Source organism: Acanthopagrus latus, chromosome 20 (genome assembly GCF_904848185.1).
Source record: "Acanthopagrus latus isolate v.2019 chromosome 20, fAcaLat1.1, whole genome shotgun sequence".
In the NCBI taxonomy this organism is placed as follows: domain Eukaryota; kingdom Metazoa; phylum Chordata; class Actinopteri; order Spariformes; family Sparidae; genus Acanthopagrus; species Acanthopagrus latus.
In genome coordinates this window covers 18,916,721-18,930,721 of record NC_051058.1, presented here as the reverse complement: position 1 = coordinate 18,930,721, position 14,001 = coordinate 18,916,721, and the positions used below count along the sequence as shown (strand labels likewise).

Genomic DNA, 14,001 nt, shown 5'->3' with positions numbered 1-14,001 from the left:
TCAAAGCGTGTTATTACATCGTCACGTGAAAAATATTTTTTCCCATAAGCTTACACTGAAAAAGAAAAGGTCTGTCCAACTGTAGGTACATTTCTTGGAGCATCACAACCCCGTGAAATGACTCGTTTCACTGTCATAATTATTTCTATCCAGTACAATGTGGAAAGTCTAGAAGAGCTGCTCAATTCATTCTGGTTCGGAAGGTCACTGGTTCAATTCCCCTGGTCTGCATGCCGAAGTGTCCTAGATTTTGTCCTTGAAACCCAAACTGCTCCCGATGTGCTGGACGACACCCTGCATGGCAGCCACGGCCATCAGTGTATGAATGGATAACTGTAAGTCGCTTTGGACAAACGTGTCTGATAACTGCCCTAAAATGTAAATCTTAATGTAAAAAGTGGCTTCATATGCTTCAGTCCAGCGTAATCCAAGTCTCCAGGAGCTGTGGGACGTTAATCATTCCCTTAGTATACCCCCGTCCGATGAGGGCTGGTATGAAAAGCAGCTTTGGAATCTGAGGGCTTCTGGAGGCTTGGATAACGGCGGATGATGGTGGATGGAGCTCCAGTTGTGCATATGAATACCGATCTTTGATGGTTGCTGGAATGCAGTGCCAAAGGAAAATCTTTTCAACGGCAACGTAAAGCGGCAAAAAATGTTAAAAACATAGCGTACACTCAAACAGATATGTATTTCAGGTGTAGTACAGTTTCAGAACCACTGCTTCCTCCACATGCGGCGTCATCTACTGCATGTAACACACTGAAGGGGAACAAGTACCGCACACAACCCCTCACCGTCACTTCAGGTACCTCAAAACTGTACTTAAACACAGTGATTGAGTCACACCCCACCGCAGCACACTAACACTGTCATCATGTAATCATCGGAGCCGCTCTGACTGTTACGCTAATGAGAGTAAGACTTAAATCATCCTGACTGAAGTCTAAACACTGACTGTGATGATGAGCGGCTCTCCCACAGACAGAAGCTCTGATTGGAAGCATGAACGGCTTTTAAAAGTTCCCCCCGAAGCGTCTCAGTGGGTGTCTGGAAGTGTTTACACGCGACTTCACATCCAATTAAGCGACACAGTAAAAAAAAAAATTTAAAAAAAATAAAGAGGCTCGACATCAAAACACATTTTGCTGAAACCCCTCACGAACGCTCGTCACTGTCGACATCTGCGTCTTTGCATTTAACTCCCAGAGTTCCCTCTGTTTTCTGCCCGTGCATCGGCGTGACATCACAGATTAAAAGCAGGAGCAACTCTCGGAAAAAAAAAAAAAAAAATGGTGGATGTTCACTTGGGCAGAAGGATCTTATTTAAAAGCTGGTGTTCAGCAGCTTTCCCCCTCTGAGACGCACACACACACACACACACACACACACACACACACACACACACACACACACACACACACACACACACAAAGCTTAAAAGGATCACACAATGCTGGAGAGGTATTTCTTGTCTGCGTCTGTCTCAGGGGGGGACGCTGGAGACGAATGGCGCTGCGATCTGGGTCTCAGCCTTTAAAGCCCGAGCGGCACTGCGGTGAACGTGGATACATCTCCGTGTACGAAAGCACAGCGCCCATAAATGTTTCATTCAACACACAGTTTATTATCTCTTCACATCTCTTCAAGTATGAAAAAAAAAAACCCAACAATATTGCAAATAAATAATAATAAATAATGTCGTGAGTTACATCGTGACTGACCGACCACCACATGGACCACAGAACCATCAAGAAGTCGGTGTCGATTATCCTTTTTTTTTTCTCTTTCCTTTCTTTTTCTCTTTGACCAAATGTTTTCTTTTTTTCTTCTTTTTTCACTGTGCTGGAATGAAAACACGTCACCAACATCCTGTGCTGCTGATTCCTGCTGACGTTCGACTCTTTTTAAAGGTGCAGTGTGCAGGATTCAGGACGATCTACTGTTTTATGATTCAATTAATTTAAACAGGGAGGGATTTTAATATCTTTGTTGTTTGGACAAAAGGGGGGGGGTTAATCAGTTGGTTGCAATCTACAACCTCGCCACTAGATGTCACTGAATCCAACACACTGGACCTTTAAAGGGTAACGCCACCCATTTTACACATTAATGCGTGTTTACAGGTCTTGGGGAGTGGAAAATAGTGTTATGAAATAGTTTGTGGCTCAGGAAGAAGCTGTAAGTAATCTGATCTTTTAGAAATATGCTTGATGGGGCCTCTGGAGATCATCTCGTCCTGGGCACAAGCAGGACTGCTGGCAGCCCTGGTCTGTGGGTTGGAAGTGGCTGTTATAAAATAATTCACAAAGGTTTATGGGATGAGTAGTGCTCCAGTCTCTTCTCTCTAAACTTTATATCAGAGAGTTTAACACTTGCCGCCTACGGAGCAAAACATTTGTCGACAGCAGCTCAGTTTTGAATGTCAAGGAGGAGTTTGGTTCAGTCTGTGGGAGTAATGGGACAAGCAGAAGCCGTGACAGGCCAACTTCTCAGCGAGGTAACAAACTCCTTTCCCCTTCAGTAACATTAACTGCAGCAGTTTGTAATGGTACAGTCCGTTGTTCGGCAACGTATTGATTGTCAAAAAAGGAAAACCATGGCGGGGGCAGTGGACAGGTAATGTTATCTGTGTTAGCCCAGCCATCGCGTAACACCGACTACCATGGAGAGCTCTGAAATTGAGACATCTCCGGAGCAACTCACATGAATTTGTGTGATAAATATGGAAGTATCTGGGGTCCATTTATTAGACATTTTAATTCCATTAGTGGAAGTCCGTGCTATGTTATATCCGGGTGGGACACTCTTTGTCATGTAGGTTAGGCTCAGGCTGAAACTTTGGTGTGTATATTTCTGTCTGGTCTGATTTTGAGGTATGTTTGGTAGTTGGATAATAAAACTCTGAAACGTCAATGGAGTGAATGAATGGAGCTGGAGAAACATTGAAAAAGTAGGTGGCCACTGCTGAGCTCTGTCTTTGGGTATGTGGGCGGTGGGTTTTTGAAAAAGAAGAGAAACGTTTGGAACAAAAGAGGCGATATCTCTGCTTTTGCTGTACTGACTATTATCATGTGTCTATAATGAGTCAAATCCAAGAGTTTAGCAGGCTTTAATGTGTAAAATTGGTGGACTTGACCTTTATAGTTTCCCCCACAGACTTTTCTTTTTGGCTAAGTTCCTTCACATTGCAAAACCTCAAAATAACTTTTCTTCTCAGTCTGTTTTTAACCCTTTTTAAACTTTAACCCTCGGATGACTCAGGAAGCAGCTGCACAGGCTGCTCAGATGATGAACGTTAGAATAAAACAAGTCACAGTCGCATGTGAAATTCTGTTGTCTTAAATAATCCCACAGTTCATCACAACCAGAGCTCACACATCACTGGAAAGGGTTTAAAAAAAAAACAAAAAAAAAAAAACAAAGAAGAAGAAGAAATCATGAGTTCAGGGCGACAGAAAGATGAGGTTCATATACAATTCGACATAAACAGCAGTTGATAAAAATGCACAGGTGCTAGGCATACTGGTATCGTAGGAATGTGGACTGTGAATTGCTGATCACATGGATGATGTGCCCATATGATTCACAGTGTGTGGTTTGTGGTTTTTTTTTTTTTTTTTTTTGGTTTACATTTGTGATGACTCCTCTGGATCTTCCACCCCTCCCCCCCCCGCTGCGGTATTTATATATTTACAATGAATCAGTAAACAGAGTTACTGCTGGCCCGCTCGCACGTCGCACTTCGAGTCGAGCCAGCACCTCAGAACGTCTCCGTGCAGATACAAGAACCGACGGTTCTCCTCGTCTGCTGGCCGAGAGGCAACGATATATAAGTCTCTTTGTTCGGCTGAAGAGTTTTGTTCCACAACGTTACGGACCGAACAGGACTTGGACAAAATAATCGTAACGAAACAATCACGTAGTAGCTGCTTTCTGTCACCGCGAGGAAAAGGCTGATAAGAGGAACTTGATTTAAAGCTGCAATAATCAATAACTTCTCTGAATGAGTAATGTGAAAATGGGATGACGATGACATTCAGCTCCTGGTTTTGGTTCACCAGCCTGCAACTTTAATTATTTTGGTTCAGCTATTTACCATTTTTACACCAAAATAAGCGCATATAATAAATCGCCACAACATGAGTTTTCCTTCTGTGATAGCAGCTCATTACCGCCCGTGTTTATGTTTCTTGCTGGGTGGCGACCTCTGGTGGATGTAATCATAATTACAGCAGCAAAGGAGGAGCAGCTTGTAGAGCAATAAACGGTTAAACAACAAGTGAAACATGAAATCAAAGAGATATATCAACGTACGATTTAGTTAATTTACGTCCTTTACATCATGTACTGCAGTTACATACGCATTAAAGGTACATTCACGACTGAATTTACATGATAGTTATTTCTAGCCAAACCCCTAAATGTGTTCCCTAAAACCGTCTGAGTGGTTTTCTTGCCTAAAAACAACCAAGCTGCGAGCGTATGGCACCACCAAGGTCCGGTACATCTGACGCTGGTTCGCTGTAATGTTCATGATGATTGGATGTTTGATTTCATAGGTTTATTTTCAGACATTAAAGAAAGGCTAGGGCTAGCTGTTGCCCACTGCTTCCAGGCGTTATGCTAAGCTAGGCTAATCACCTCCAAGCTCCAGCACTCCATCATGAACAACAAGACGGTGGTGCCAATCTTCTCAGCTAATTCTCACAAAGGCGGCGAGCGACTTCAAACCTCACTGCTACTTTTGTTCGTTATTTTGGAACAAAACTCTTCAGGCAGAAAGTCTGGAATGTGTTTTCAGAAAAGTTGATGAGCGTAGCACGACGGCAGCAAGCTGACTGAGAACGGAGGAAGGATAGCATAACACAAAATTAAACAAAACACCAGGACCGGACGACTGTTTGTGACGGCGAAATTTAAAAAAAAAAAAAAAAAAAAACAGAAAAGAAAGAAAATACAATCTGAAATTGTCTTTTTTAATAACTTAGTCACTGCTCCTGTGGGATCTGAGTCCAGTGTCCGCTGGTTGGAATCCAGTTCAGTGCAGTCCAGCAGCACGAGCTCCGAGTTCTCACTGAGCAGCAAAACACAAAGTGTGCGAGCAGGAAAACGACAGAAGAATTTCTATGGCAGGCGAACATGAGAGAATACGAAGTGCTGTACATTCACGTCCAGAGTCACGCAGATCCGAACTCCGCTTGGTCACGTGCATCGTTTTGATCCACCAACCTCTCGTTTCATAAAGTCTGCAGTGTCCTTTATCCGCGTCCCCGTCATCCATTTCCTCCTGAAACTCTGTCTAACGTCCCTCCTGAGGTTTCGGAGACTGATGCAGCCTCTCTCTCTCTCTCTCGCTTCACTCTCCAGCTCAGAAAGTGTTTCAGTGTACTCCAGTGATGTGGCAGAAAACGATGACGACGACAGCCAGCAGCGGCGGCGGCGGCGGCGGTGGGGGGTGGTGGTTTCTCCCAAAAGCACGTCTGTAGGACAAAGCCGGTCTCCTCTTTCATAGCGATGTGGACTGCTTGATGCTGTGAAAGCTGACCCGTGAAGGTGACGTGGGGATGGACATGGCCTGGGTCATTCTGGCTCGGATGGAGTGCTGCTCCTGCCACCGGTGGAACCGCTTCCTCACGGCTGACCGCACCTGTCAAACAAGGACGGCGGTTTATTGATCTGCGCGTCGACTAAGTTGTGATTCATGTGTTTGCTGATACATCACTTGCGTATGCAGAGTGAAAGACAAATAATAGTTTTTTTGAAAACACACACGGAGATCATTTCTGAAAGACTTAAAGAATAAAAAAAAACCTATTATTTGTCTCTCCAAAAAACTATTATTTGTCTTTCCAAAAACACACCCGTGTACACGGATGTTTTTGGAAATACAAATAATAGTTTTTTGATTCTTTAAATCTTTCAGAAATGATCTCCGTCCACACAGCACACCTGAAAACACACATCTCACGGCCGTCCAAGCACACTGGACAGCCGCACGCTGCTGTAAACAGGAAGCAGTTTGTTTACTCTGGTCGGTTGCGTAGTTACACAAAAATATACGACGCGCGAGGCAGTGAGACGTGTCGGCTCTCTGCAGGATCTTTCTGGATAATACATCAACAAACCGCTGTCAGCAGCCGTTGTCATCTCCTCTCCAGGATTTTATTATCAGTGTCTGTTTGTGTCTTTTCTAAATATAGGCTGTTGTTTGTGTGATCATGGTTAAACTGATCCAAAATTCGTTCTCATCGCAGCAATACAAAGACATTCAGTTTGTATTCAGTCGCGGAGGAAAGAAACCAGAAAAGATCAACTTTTAGGAAGCTGGAATCAGAGAATGTCTTCTAAAGAACTGACTCAAAATGATCTATCTATTATTAAAGTCGTTTTTTGCAGCTGAAAATGGAGGCAACTGTGTTGTCGTGGTGCATTTAGTGTCATCTTATTGCACACTGTTGTGTTACCTTGAATGAATTTGTGGATTTCTGTGGTTTGAACATTAACGGAAACATTGGGGAAAATGTTGGTAAACAAAATATATACAAAAAGAGCTCATTTTAATGCAGAATTGTTACATTTAACAGCTTTATGTCAAAATTATGACATATTAAGTCAAATTTTCTGAGTTTAGTAAAAATTAGTAAGTGTATCAATGATTTTTATTATATTTTTGCATATTTTTTTTAAATTAATCTAATTCATTTATATTTGTCTGCACTCTAAAACTGAGCTCCAATTATTTGATGTATTTGTAAAGGATAAATCTATACTCACAACATGTTATGAATCACTTTAATTATGATTTTAAAGGCTTCGTCCTCTCCAACATTCACAAAATCAATCGTCCCCCGCGTCCACCTCGGTGCATCCCTGCCTGCAGTGATCTCAGTTTACTCTCAAAGAGCTCCGGCCTCAGATCTGATCCAGATAAAATACCCAACGCTGTTTTAACACGCTGTAATATTTTTACAGCTTGGTCCATTAGCGCGCTAACCGGCGTTTTGTTTGGCCGCTGTCCTCCAGAACCAAAGTCGGATCATTTAATCCTCCGAATGCTCTGCTGCTAAATGTTTTCCTCTGCTCTTGAATGTGACCCCGGGAATCCTCCGTTCATCTGTCTCATTTCTTCCCCTCCTGCTTTTCTGCTTCTCTCAGCCTGCAACTAAACACTAAATCAATATCCTCTGTAAGCTACACATGTTGGTTAAGCCCCTTGTTGGAGCTACAACACGCCTCATGATGAGATATTCATTCATCATCCAGCCGGCGAACGCAGTGCGGGGACGGTCACCAAAGGGCAGCAGTCAGCTGATATTACATCCTCTCGCCATTCAAGAAAATAACAAGTAGAGAAATGATTACTGTGTCTTCAGACGTCAGCCTCCGCGTTATGATTCAGCCAACGAACCAGCCGGTCTGCTCGATGAACCTGAGGATCTAAAATAGACCTCATTACCGCGATGGAAAAAGGTCAAGTGACACTATAATTATCCACACGTCTGCTTTCTGCCTCATTTGGCACCATTAGGATCAATTCAGTGACGTCAGGCTGTATTTCTCAGTTTTTAGCCAAAAGGGTAACGATCGAAACTTTGGCGAGCGCGCAATGGCAGTTAATTTACGCTTTTGGGTAAAAAGCTGCCGTTGACGGGAGAAAACCTTTAATTTAAAAAAAAAAAAAGAAAAGAAAAAAAAGCTACTTCCTCAAGCAGCTTCCAGCACGAACACAAACTCTTTAACCAGAGTTGGAACAGTTTTGATAACTGGTTTTCTGTTTGGACTCTAAAAGCACCAGTAGAGTCCACGCTGAGGATGCACGGTGTGGATTTTTTTCAGCTGATACGTTACATTTTCATGCTTTTTCATGCACACCTGAGTGTAAGAAAAGCTGACGTGTAGTGAGCAAAGACACTGCACAGCTGCGGTGAGATCTTGCTGACTGTTTCCCTCGTGTTGTGCTCTTCCTGTCTACACTGCGTGGCTCCACACAGGTGCAGCAGTTTGACACCATGAGCGCCACATCAGCGAGTTTGCTCTTCTTCTTCTCTGTCTTCTCTTTGTGCTCACAAAACAAATTTAAAGGTGCATACCACCACTTACTGTGTGCAGACACTGCACTTTTTAAGGCGACAAAAGCAATTTGGCTCCGTATTATCGGCTTAAATTATCTGCTGATAACCAATAATGTACATTTTCCGTTACTGGGATGATAATTTAACCGTTCGATATATATTGTACATCCCCAGTGGTCCTCGCTCCAGATACGTGGTGATCCCATGAACATTTATTATCTCCAGAGATCAACCTGACAAGTCGGGTATTTAAAGTACACTCACAGCACCGCTGAGCTCTGAGCGTGGCCGAGGTTTATTCTTGATCCGAGAGGAGATCTGCCATTAAAACCTACAGCTTAGTGATGTCTTAGCAACATCTGCTTCGCCCCTTCTTATCACTTTTTTTCTGTTAGTGTTAAAAAAAAAAAAAAAAACCCAAAACAACTAAACTATGAAATAACTGTTTACATTAGCGCGCTTGTTTGCTTGCGAGGAAACATCTGGTGTGATTGTGCAAAGAGGGGCGGTGGATTACAGGCAGGGTGGAGTGGAGGATTATGAGGTTTGGTGGAATGATATCATTTTTTGTTATCTAAAAACACTTTAGTCCGATTGGACATAAAAACCGTGTCCGTCCGTGAGCGCGCATGTATCACTGTCCATCTCCCAAAACGGACACCAAACCCTAGAATACCACGAAGATCTCAGTCGTACTATTGAGACTAATAAAACTACTACTACTCCTCGTTAACATTAATAGTAATAACGTCATGCATTAAACATCAGGGCTGCATTTCTTCATGCATGCATATTAATCCATCGGCGCTATTCTGAGAGGGTTTCACCCCCCTCCCGATCCGTCCGCGGAGCCAAATTCGGGCTGACGCTGTCATAAAGCGTAGAAAGTGATGTCACTTATGTCAGAACATGACAAGTCTTAATTGTGCCCTAAATATAAGTGCTCCGAGCTTCATCACTCAGCAGCAACCGCCACCAAAAGGGAGAGTTGAGGCGCCTGAAGAGAGGTGTTCAAAATAATAATCCAAAAAGGAGGAGGAGGAGGAGGAGGGGGGGGAAACAGAAAATGTTAGATCAATTAAGCGGATGTGAATGTGCTTACCTCGCTGTTAAGGAAGCAGTAAAACACGGAGACAAAGAAGCCCTGTGTGGGAGAGGAGGAGGAGGAGGAGGAAGAGGGTGTGGGGGGGGGAGATGGAGAGAGGAACAAAACATCATCATCAGAGAGGACAGCGTTCAAAACATCACAACGGCCTGATCCTGTTTTAATCACACTGGTTACACTCATTCAATCATCTCTGGAGGGGAGCGCTGTAATGCCACTGTACACTCATTACAATTACTGAGCCTCTCTATAAAAAAAGATACGCCCACACGATAACATTATACTCTGCGCGTGTCTCTGACAACCTGCTCGCTGAATCGTACCTGGAAGGACTCCAAAAACGAGTTGAAATATATGAAGACGATTTGGGAGATCTCGTCCTCTCCCGGGTTGACGAAGAACAGCATGTAGGTGATCCCCAGGAGAGGGAGAAGAACCAGCGTGGCCTTCACGGCTTTCCTGCGAAGAGATGACGACACCGGTGATGACACGCACATGCACACAACTGTGTCGGGAAGACGTTTGTCTACAGGCACCGGACGGAGAAAACACTCAACGGATAGAGTGTAAAACATGAATTATTGAAGGTGTTTACGCTGAAACGCTCCGTCTCTTGAGCTACATCGGGTGAGGGTTAAGTGTACCTGTACTGGATGGTCTCTGACGTGGTGGAGGCTCGCAGCTTGGTCATGAGGATTCTCACGATGTTGAACAGGAAGATGAAATTAATCTGCGGGAGACACAACACAGGCAGCGTGAGGCTCTTTAGAAAGACATTACAGCGTCTGTTAATGTCAAATAAAAGGCTGGTTTATGTTCCGGAGCCACTGGGATCAACAGTGGAGGAACCGTCCCCCCCCGGCCTAGTAACAGCTCATATAGGAACAATTAACAACATTTAGAAATAAAGAAACATGTCAAACAACTGGAAAAATGATTGATAAGATTTTTACGCTAACACAGATTTTGTTTTAATCCTTTTAAATGAACAAAACAGAAAAGAAACATCCCGTGGTCACAGATCAAGAGCCAAACAGGATCTCATCTCAGAAAAACTGTCTGGTAGTGAATGAAGAGCGACAAATTCTGTTATTGATCCCCACACACACGATGTTTGGGAATTAAAAAGATGATTTGCCATCGTTTGTCGTAATTAAATTAAAAAACTCATCTCGTTTTGTGTTAAAACGCTCACAGAACTACATCGCCTCTCTCCACACCAACACGGTCGCCAACTCAGCTCAGAGAAGGTGCTAAAAAAGATGAAGATCCCAATAAATCTGCTCATATTGACAACTGCAGTTACGAGAAATGAGATTTAACATACAGAAGCAGGTCTACAGCCCGTGTAGTCTTATCATAATGTATTTTTCACAGTCTGAAATTTCATTTGTTTTATTTTTCTTTTAAACTGACAAACATCGTGTGTGTGATTCAGGGCACAGATTTCCAGTTTAGCTAACTTAGCTTAGCATAAAGACTGGAAACAAACGTAATAAAGGTGAGCGTGTCAACAGCAACAACAGCAGCTCATGTATTTTTAATTCTTTAAGTACATTTAGTTGGCGACACTCATTTTCTTTATGGTTTTAAAGGCTGAAATTTGAGTGTTTTCCCACTGTGGCATTATACCTTTAAATACAAGGATCCAGTTGCTTCTCTGTGGCAGCAGGATGGTGTATGTGGATTTAACTCTAAATAAACTAAGCTGTCCTTCAGTCTGAGCAGAATCAGGCTTCAGCTGCACAGATCAAACGCACGTACGATCAAATCTCTTGTCGGCTTTCGTCGGCCTCCGCCTTCCTTCCATTATGGCTCCAGGCAGCAAACCGTTTCTTGGCTATCCGAAGTGCTCCTTGAGAATATGTTCCCACATTGTGATGAATGAAAAAATCAATAGGCTAACTCGTGCAATAGGTGTGAATGATGTAACGTGGGAGCAAAAATAGCTGCAGGAATACTTTCCAGGCTCAGCTGACCCGACCTTGAGATGAACAGATGCATGGCAGTCTTTCAAGAACCGTCCACTCTCCTGGTCCTTAATAACCCCAAGTATTAGTGCTTGCGTTAACATTTCTAATAACATCCTGGGGGCTATTTATCCGTTGCAACACTACATCAGTTTTTCACTGACATTAAAAGCCACCGATTGGGAGGCATGGAAAGTTCACAGCCGCAGCACCCTGGCGGGAGATACCACAAATATTCTGATGACCGGACGATGATCCTGCAGGATCAAGTGCTAAGCAAAGAGATACAAGCCTGAGAGAAACTCGCTATTGAAAGCAAGACTGGAGATTTGTTTTCTTTTTTGGTGAAAGAGGCAAAGAGATATTAAAGGAGGCAGATGTGTGCTTTAGGGGAGAGTACGGCATGAGAGACAGCACAGAAAGTGCCTCTTGGAGGGATGACTTTTTCAAACAAGAAGGGAAGATGAGGCGATGTGCTGTTTTTGACAGGGATGCGAAGGTCACTTCACCACGGGAGAGCCAGCAGGGACGAAATTGTCCAAACTGAGCAGAAAAACGGACAAATCGTCACAGCGAGAGGAGAGGTAGTGGTCAGAGTGTGAGAGCACGCATGTGGATAACGACTGAGGACAGTATTTTGGAAGCCAGGCCACGAGGGAGTTACTGTAGTCCAGACGAGAGATGACTAAAGCTTGTACATGGAGCCGGGCTGACTCCCCCGACAATCTCCGAAATCTGCAGGATCATCCCCACGAGCCCGGCCGGAGGGCCGAGCGTCTGCATCACAGACTCTTAGCAGGGTGAGGAAGAGTCACAGAAACAGCTGAAATGCCGAAGGATAGGGCTTACATGTGGATGATGTCTGGTTAAAGACGTTATAATATCTTTCCTCTTTGCTGTTACTCAACATTCAGCTCCTGAACGTGGAGCTGGATGCTGATGAGTGTGGCTTTCAATCAACCCAACGAAAACAGAGCGGGAGATAGTTGTTTACATGATCCTTGTTTATATTAATTTTTTTTTTTGCAGCAGGAATCAGAAATATACATATGACGACATCATCACCACACATGATGAGGAAAAAATGGGCAGTGGTGCCAGAGGATTGCCCCAAAATGGCCGTGGGGAACGCTGTTTACATGATCCCGTTCAAATCCATCTAAACTAATGAAAACTATGAAAGCTAACCCCTTCTTTCTGCAACAGGAAGCTTGAACTTTAATCTTCCGCCTGATCGTGTTGAAAGTGCGTAATGATGTCATCATGTCACGTGATGTAAGCAGGAGAAATGGGCAGTGGTGCCGGAGGATTGCCCCAAAATGGCGGTGAGGAACACTGTTTACGTGATCTTGTTCAAACTGATCTAATATAAAAACTATGATAGCTTGAATATTCATTCTTTTGACAACAGGAAGCTTAGACTTTCATGTTGTAAGTACATGATGATGTCATAACATCTTGTGACATACGTTGTAAGATGTGATGAAAGTGCACGGAGGTGCCAGTGAGTGTGGGGAGGGGAGGAAGGGAAGCAGGTTGAAAGCTCTCAGAGAGAGACAAAGCAAAGTTGTAGTTGTAGTTTTCTAACATGTTTTGTAAAGAATACTGAGCATAATTTCAATAACTGATGTACATTCGCTTCTAGCTTTGGTTGTACACATTTCAGGGATATGAAGCACTTGACGATACTCCAAGAAATGACATCACAATGATAATAAATACCAAAGTAGGCTCTGCTGGATCGTTCCTACCACAGGGTTTAAAGGGTTTACTGACGACACACAGCCTCATAATCCTGAACACCTGATAAAATAATGAACGCGTGATAATCCTCCCCTCAGGGTGCGAAAATGACCCCATGTTAGAGGTAACTCCTCACAAGACCGAACACATCCCTGGATTTCATTCTTGTTTTTCAGCGAGGAATCCAAAAGTATCCTCGCGCTGCACGTCTCCAACAAGTCATACCCGACAACGGCTTCACATTCATCATCGCTAACGTGAAGAATGTGTTGCGGCTTCCAACGTTTCACACCTGCCGGGCTTTTTAAAGACATAATGAAGACTAATTGTCAGAGGACAATGCTGCTGCTGCTGCTGCTGCTGCTGAAGGACGAATACAGAAAAAAAGACTCTTACCACCAACACAAGAATCATGGGACCCTGGTAGATGTAGTCTGTGTAGACGCCGGCTCGCTTCCCAAACCAGCACCTGAAATGTCAACAGAGGCAATCAGCCATGTTCAGCTCTGACAGGCCGACGTATTTATGCCGTCAGTCATCGTTCCCCGAGAAGAATTCCCCTCCGAGTTCCCTACGTGTTGGAACTAATTTTCTAATTTGTGCTGATGACTGTAAACACATTTTCCAGTCTGTAATTGTACTAGAATATAATTTATAGGGCGTAATTCAGTTCACAGTTGAGTCCTGCGCATCTTTTTTTTTTTTCCTCTGCCAGTGTAACGAGACTAATGCAAATAAATAAAACGGATCTCGTCGCAATAATTAGCAAGAAATTAGGCGTCTCAGTCTTGAAACGAGAAGAAGAATGAGGCAAGTTGCTGCACTGGAAGGGAAGGAAAAACTGAAGGTTGGTTTTAAAACGCTTGAAATATGAAATCCTGAAATAAAGTCCAGTCACAATGTAAATGATGTTTCCAGGAAGTTAAAAACTCTGAAGCGCCATTAAAAATACTTTTTTTTTTTTGCTGCTGTTGGGCCTGACAGTGAATAGTTGAGCCTTGTAGTAAATTTGAAACAAACACTTGAGGAACAACCTTGACGCAGACTGAACAAAAAAACAAAAAAAAAAAACCCACACAGCATCTGAATGTCAATTAAAAACTTTGAA

At 43.4% G+C, this 14,001-nt stretch overlaps 1 protein-coding gene across 5 annotated transcripts in view; it reads right to left on the bottom strand.

The window, feature by feature from the left end:
* Nucleotides 1-1,612: 1,612 nt before the first annotated feature.
* The window catches only part of LOC119010188 (corticotropin-releasing factor receptor 1), a 63,434-nt gene continuing 51,045 nt past the window's right edge, over nt 1,613-14,001 (bottom strand). For all 5 annotated transcript variants that reach the window (XM_037082149.1, XM_037082150.1, XM_037082152.1 and 2 more), the window contains 5 exons: nt 13,290-13,362; nt 9,825-9,910; nt 9,504-9,639; nt 9,178-9,219; nt 1,613-5,650 (listed from right to left, as the gene is read on the bottom strand). In XM_037082149.1, coding sequence (XP_036938044.1) covers nt 5,510-5,650; nt 9,178-9,219; nt 9,504-9,639; nt 9,825-9,910; nt 13,290-13,362 — 478 coding nt within the window. In that variant the 3' untranslated portion in view covers nt 1,613-5,509. The remainder of the gene's footprint in view (nt 5,651-9,177; nt 9,220-9,503; nt 9,640-9,824; nt 9,911-13,289; nt 13,363-14,001) is intronic.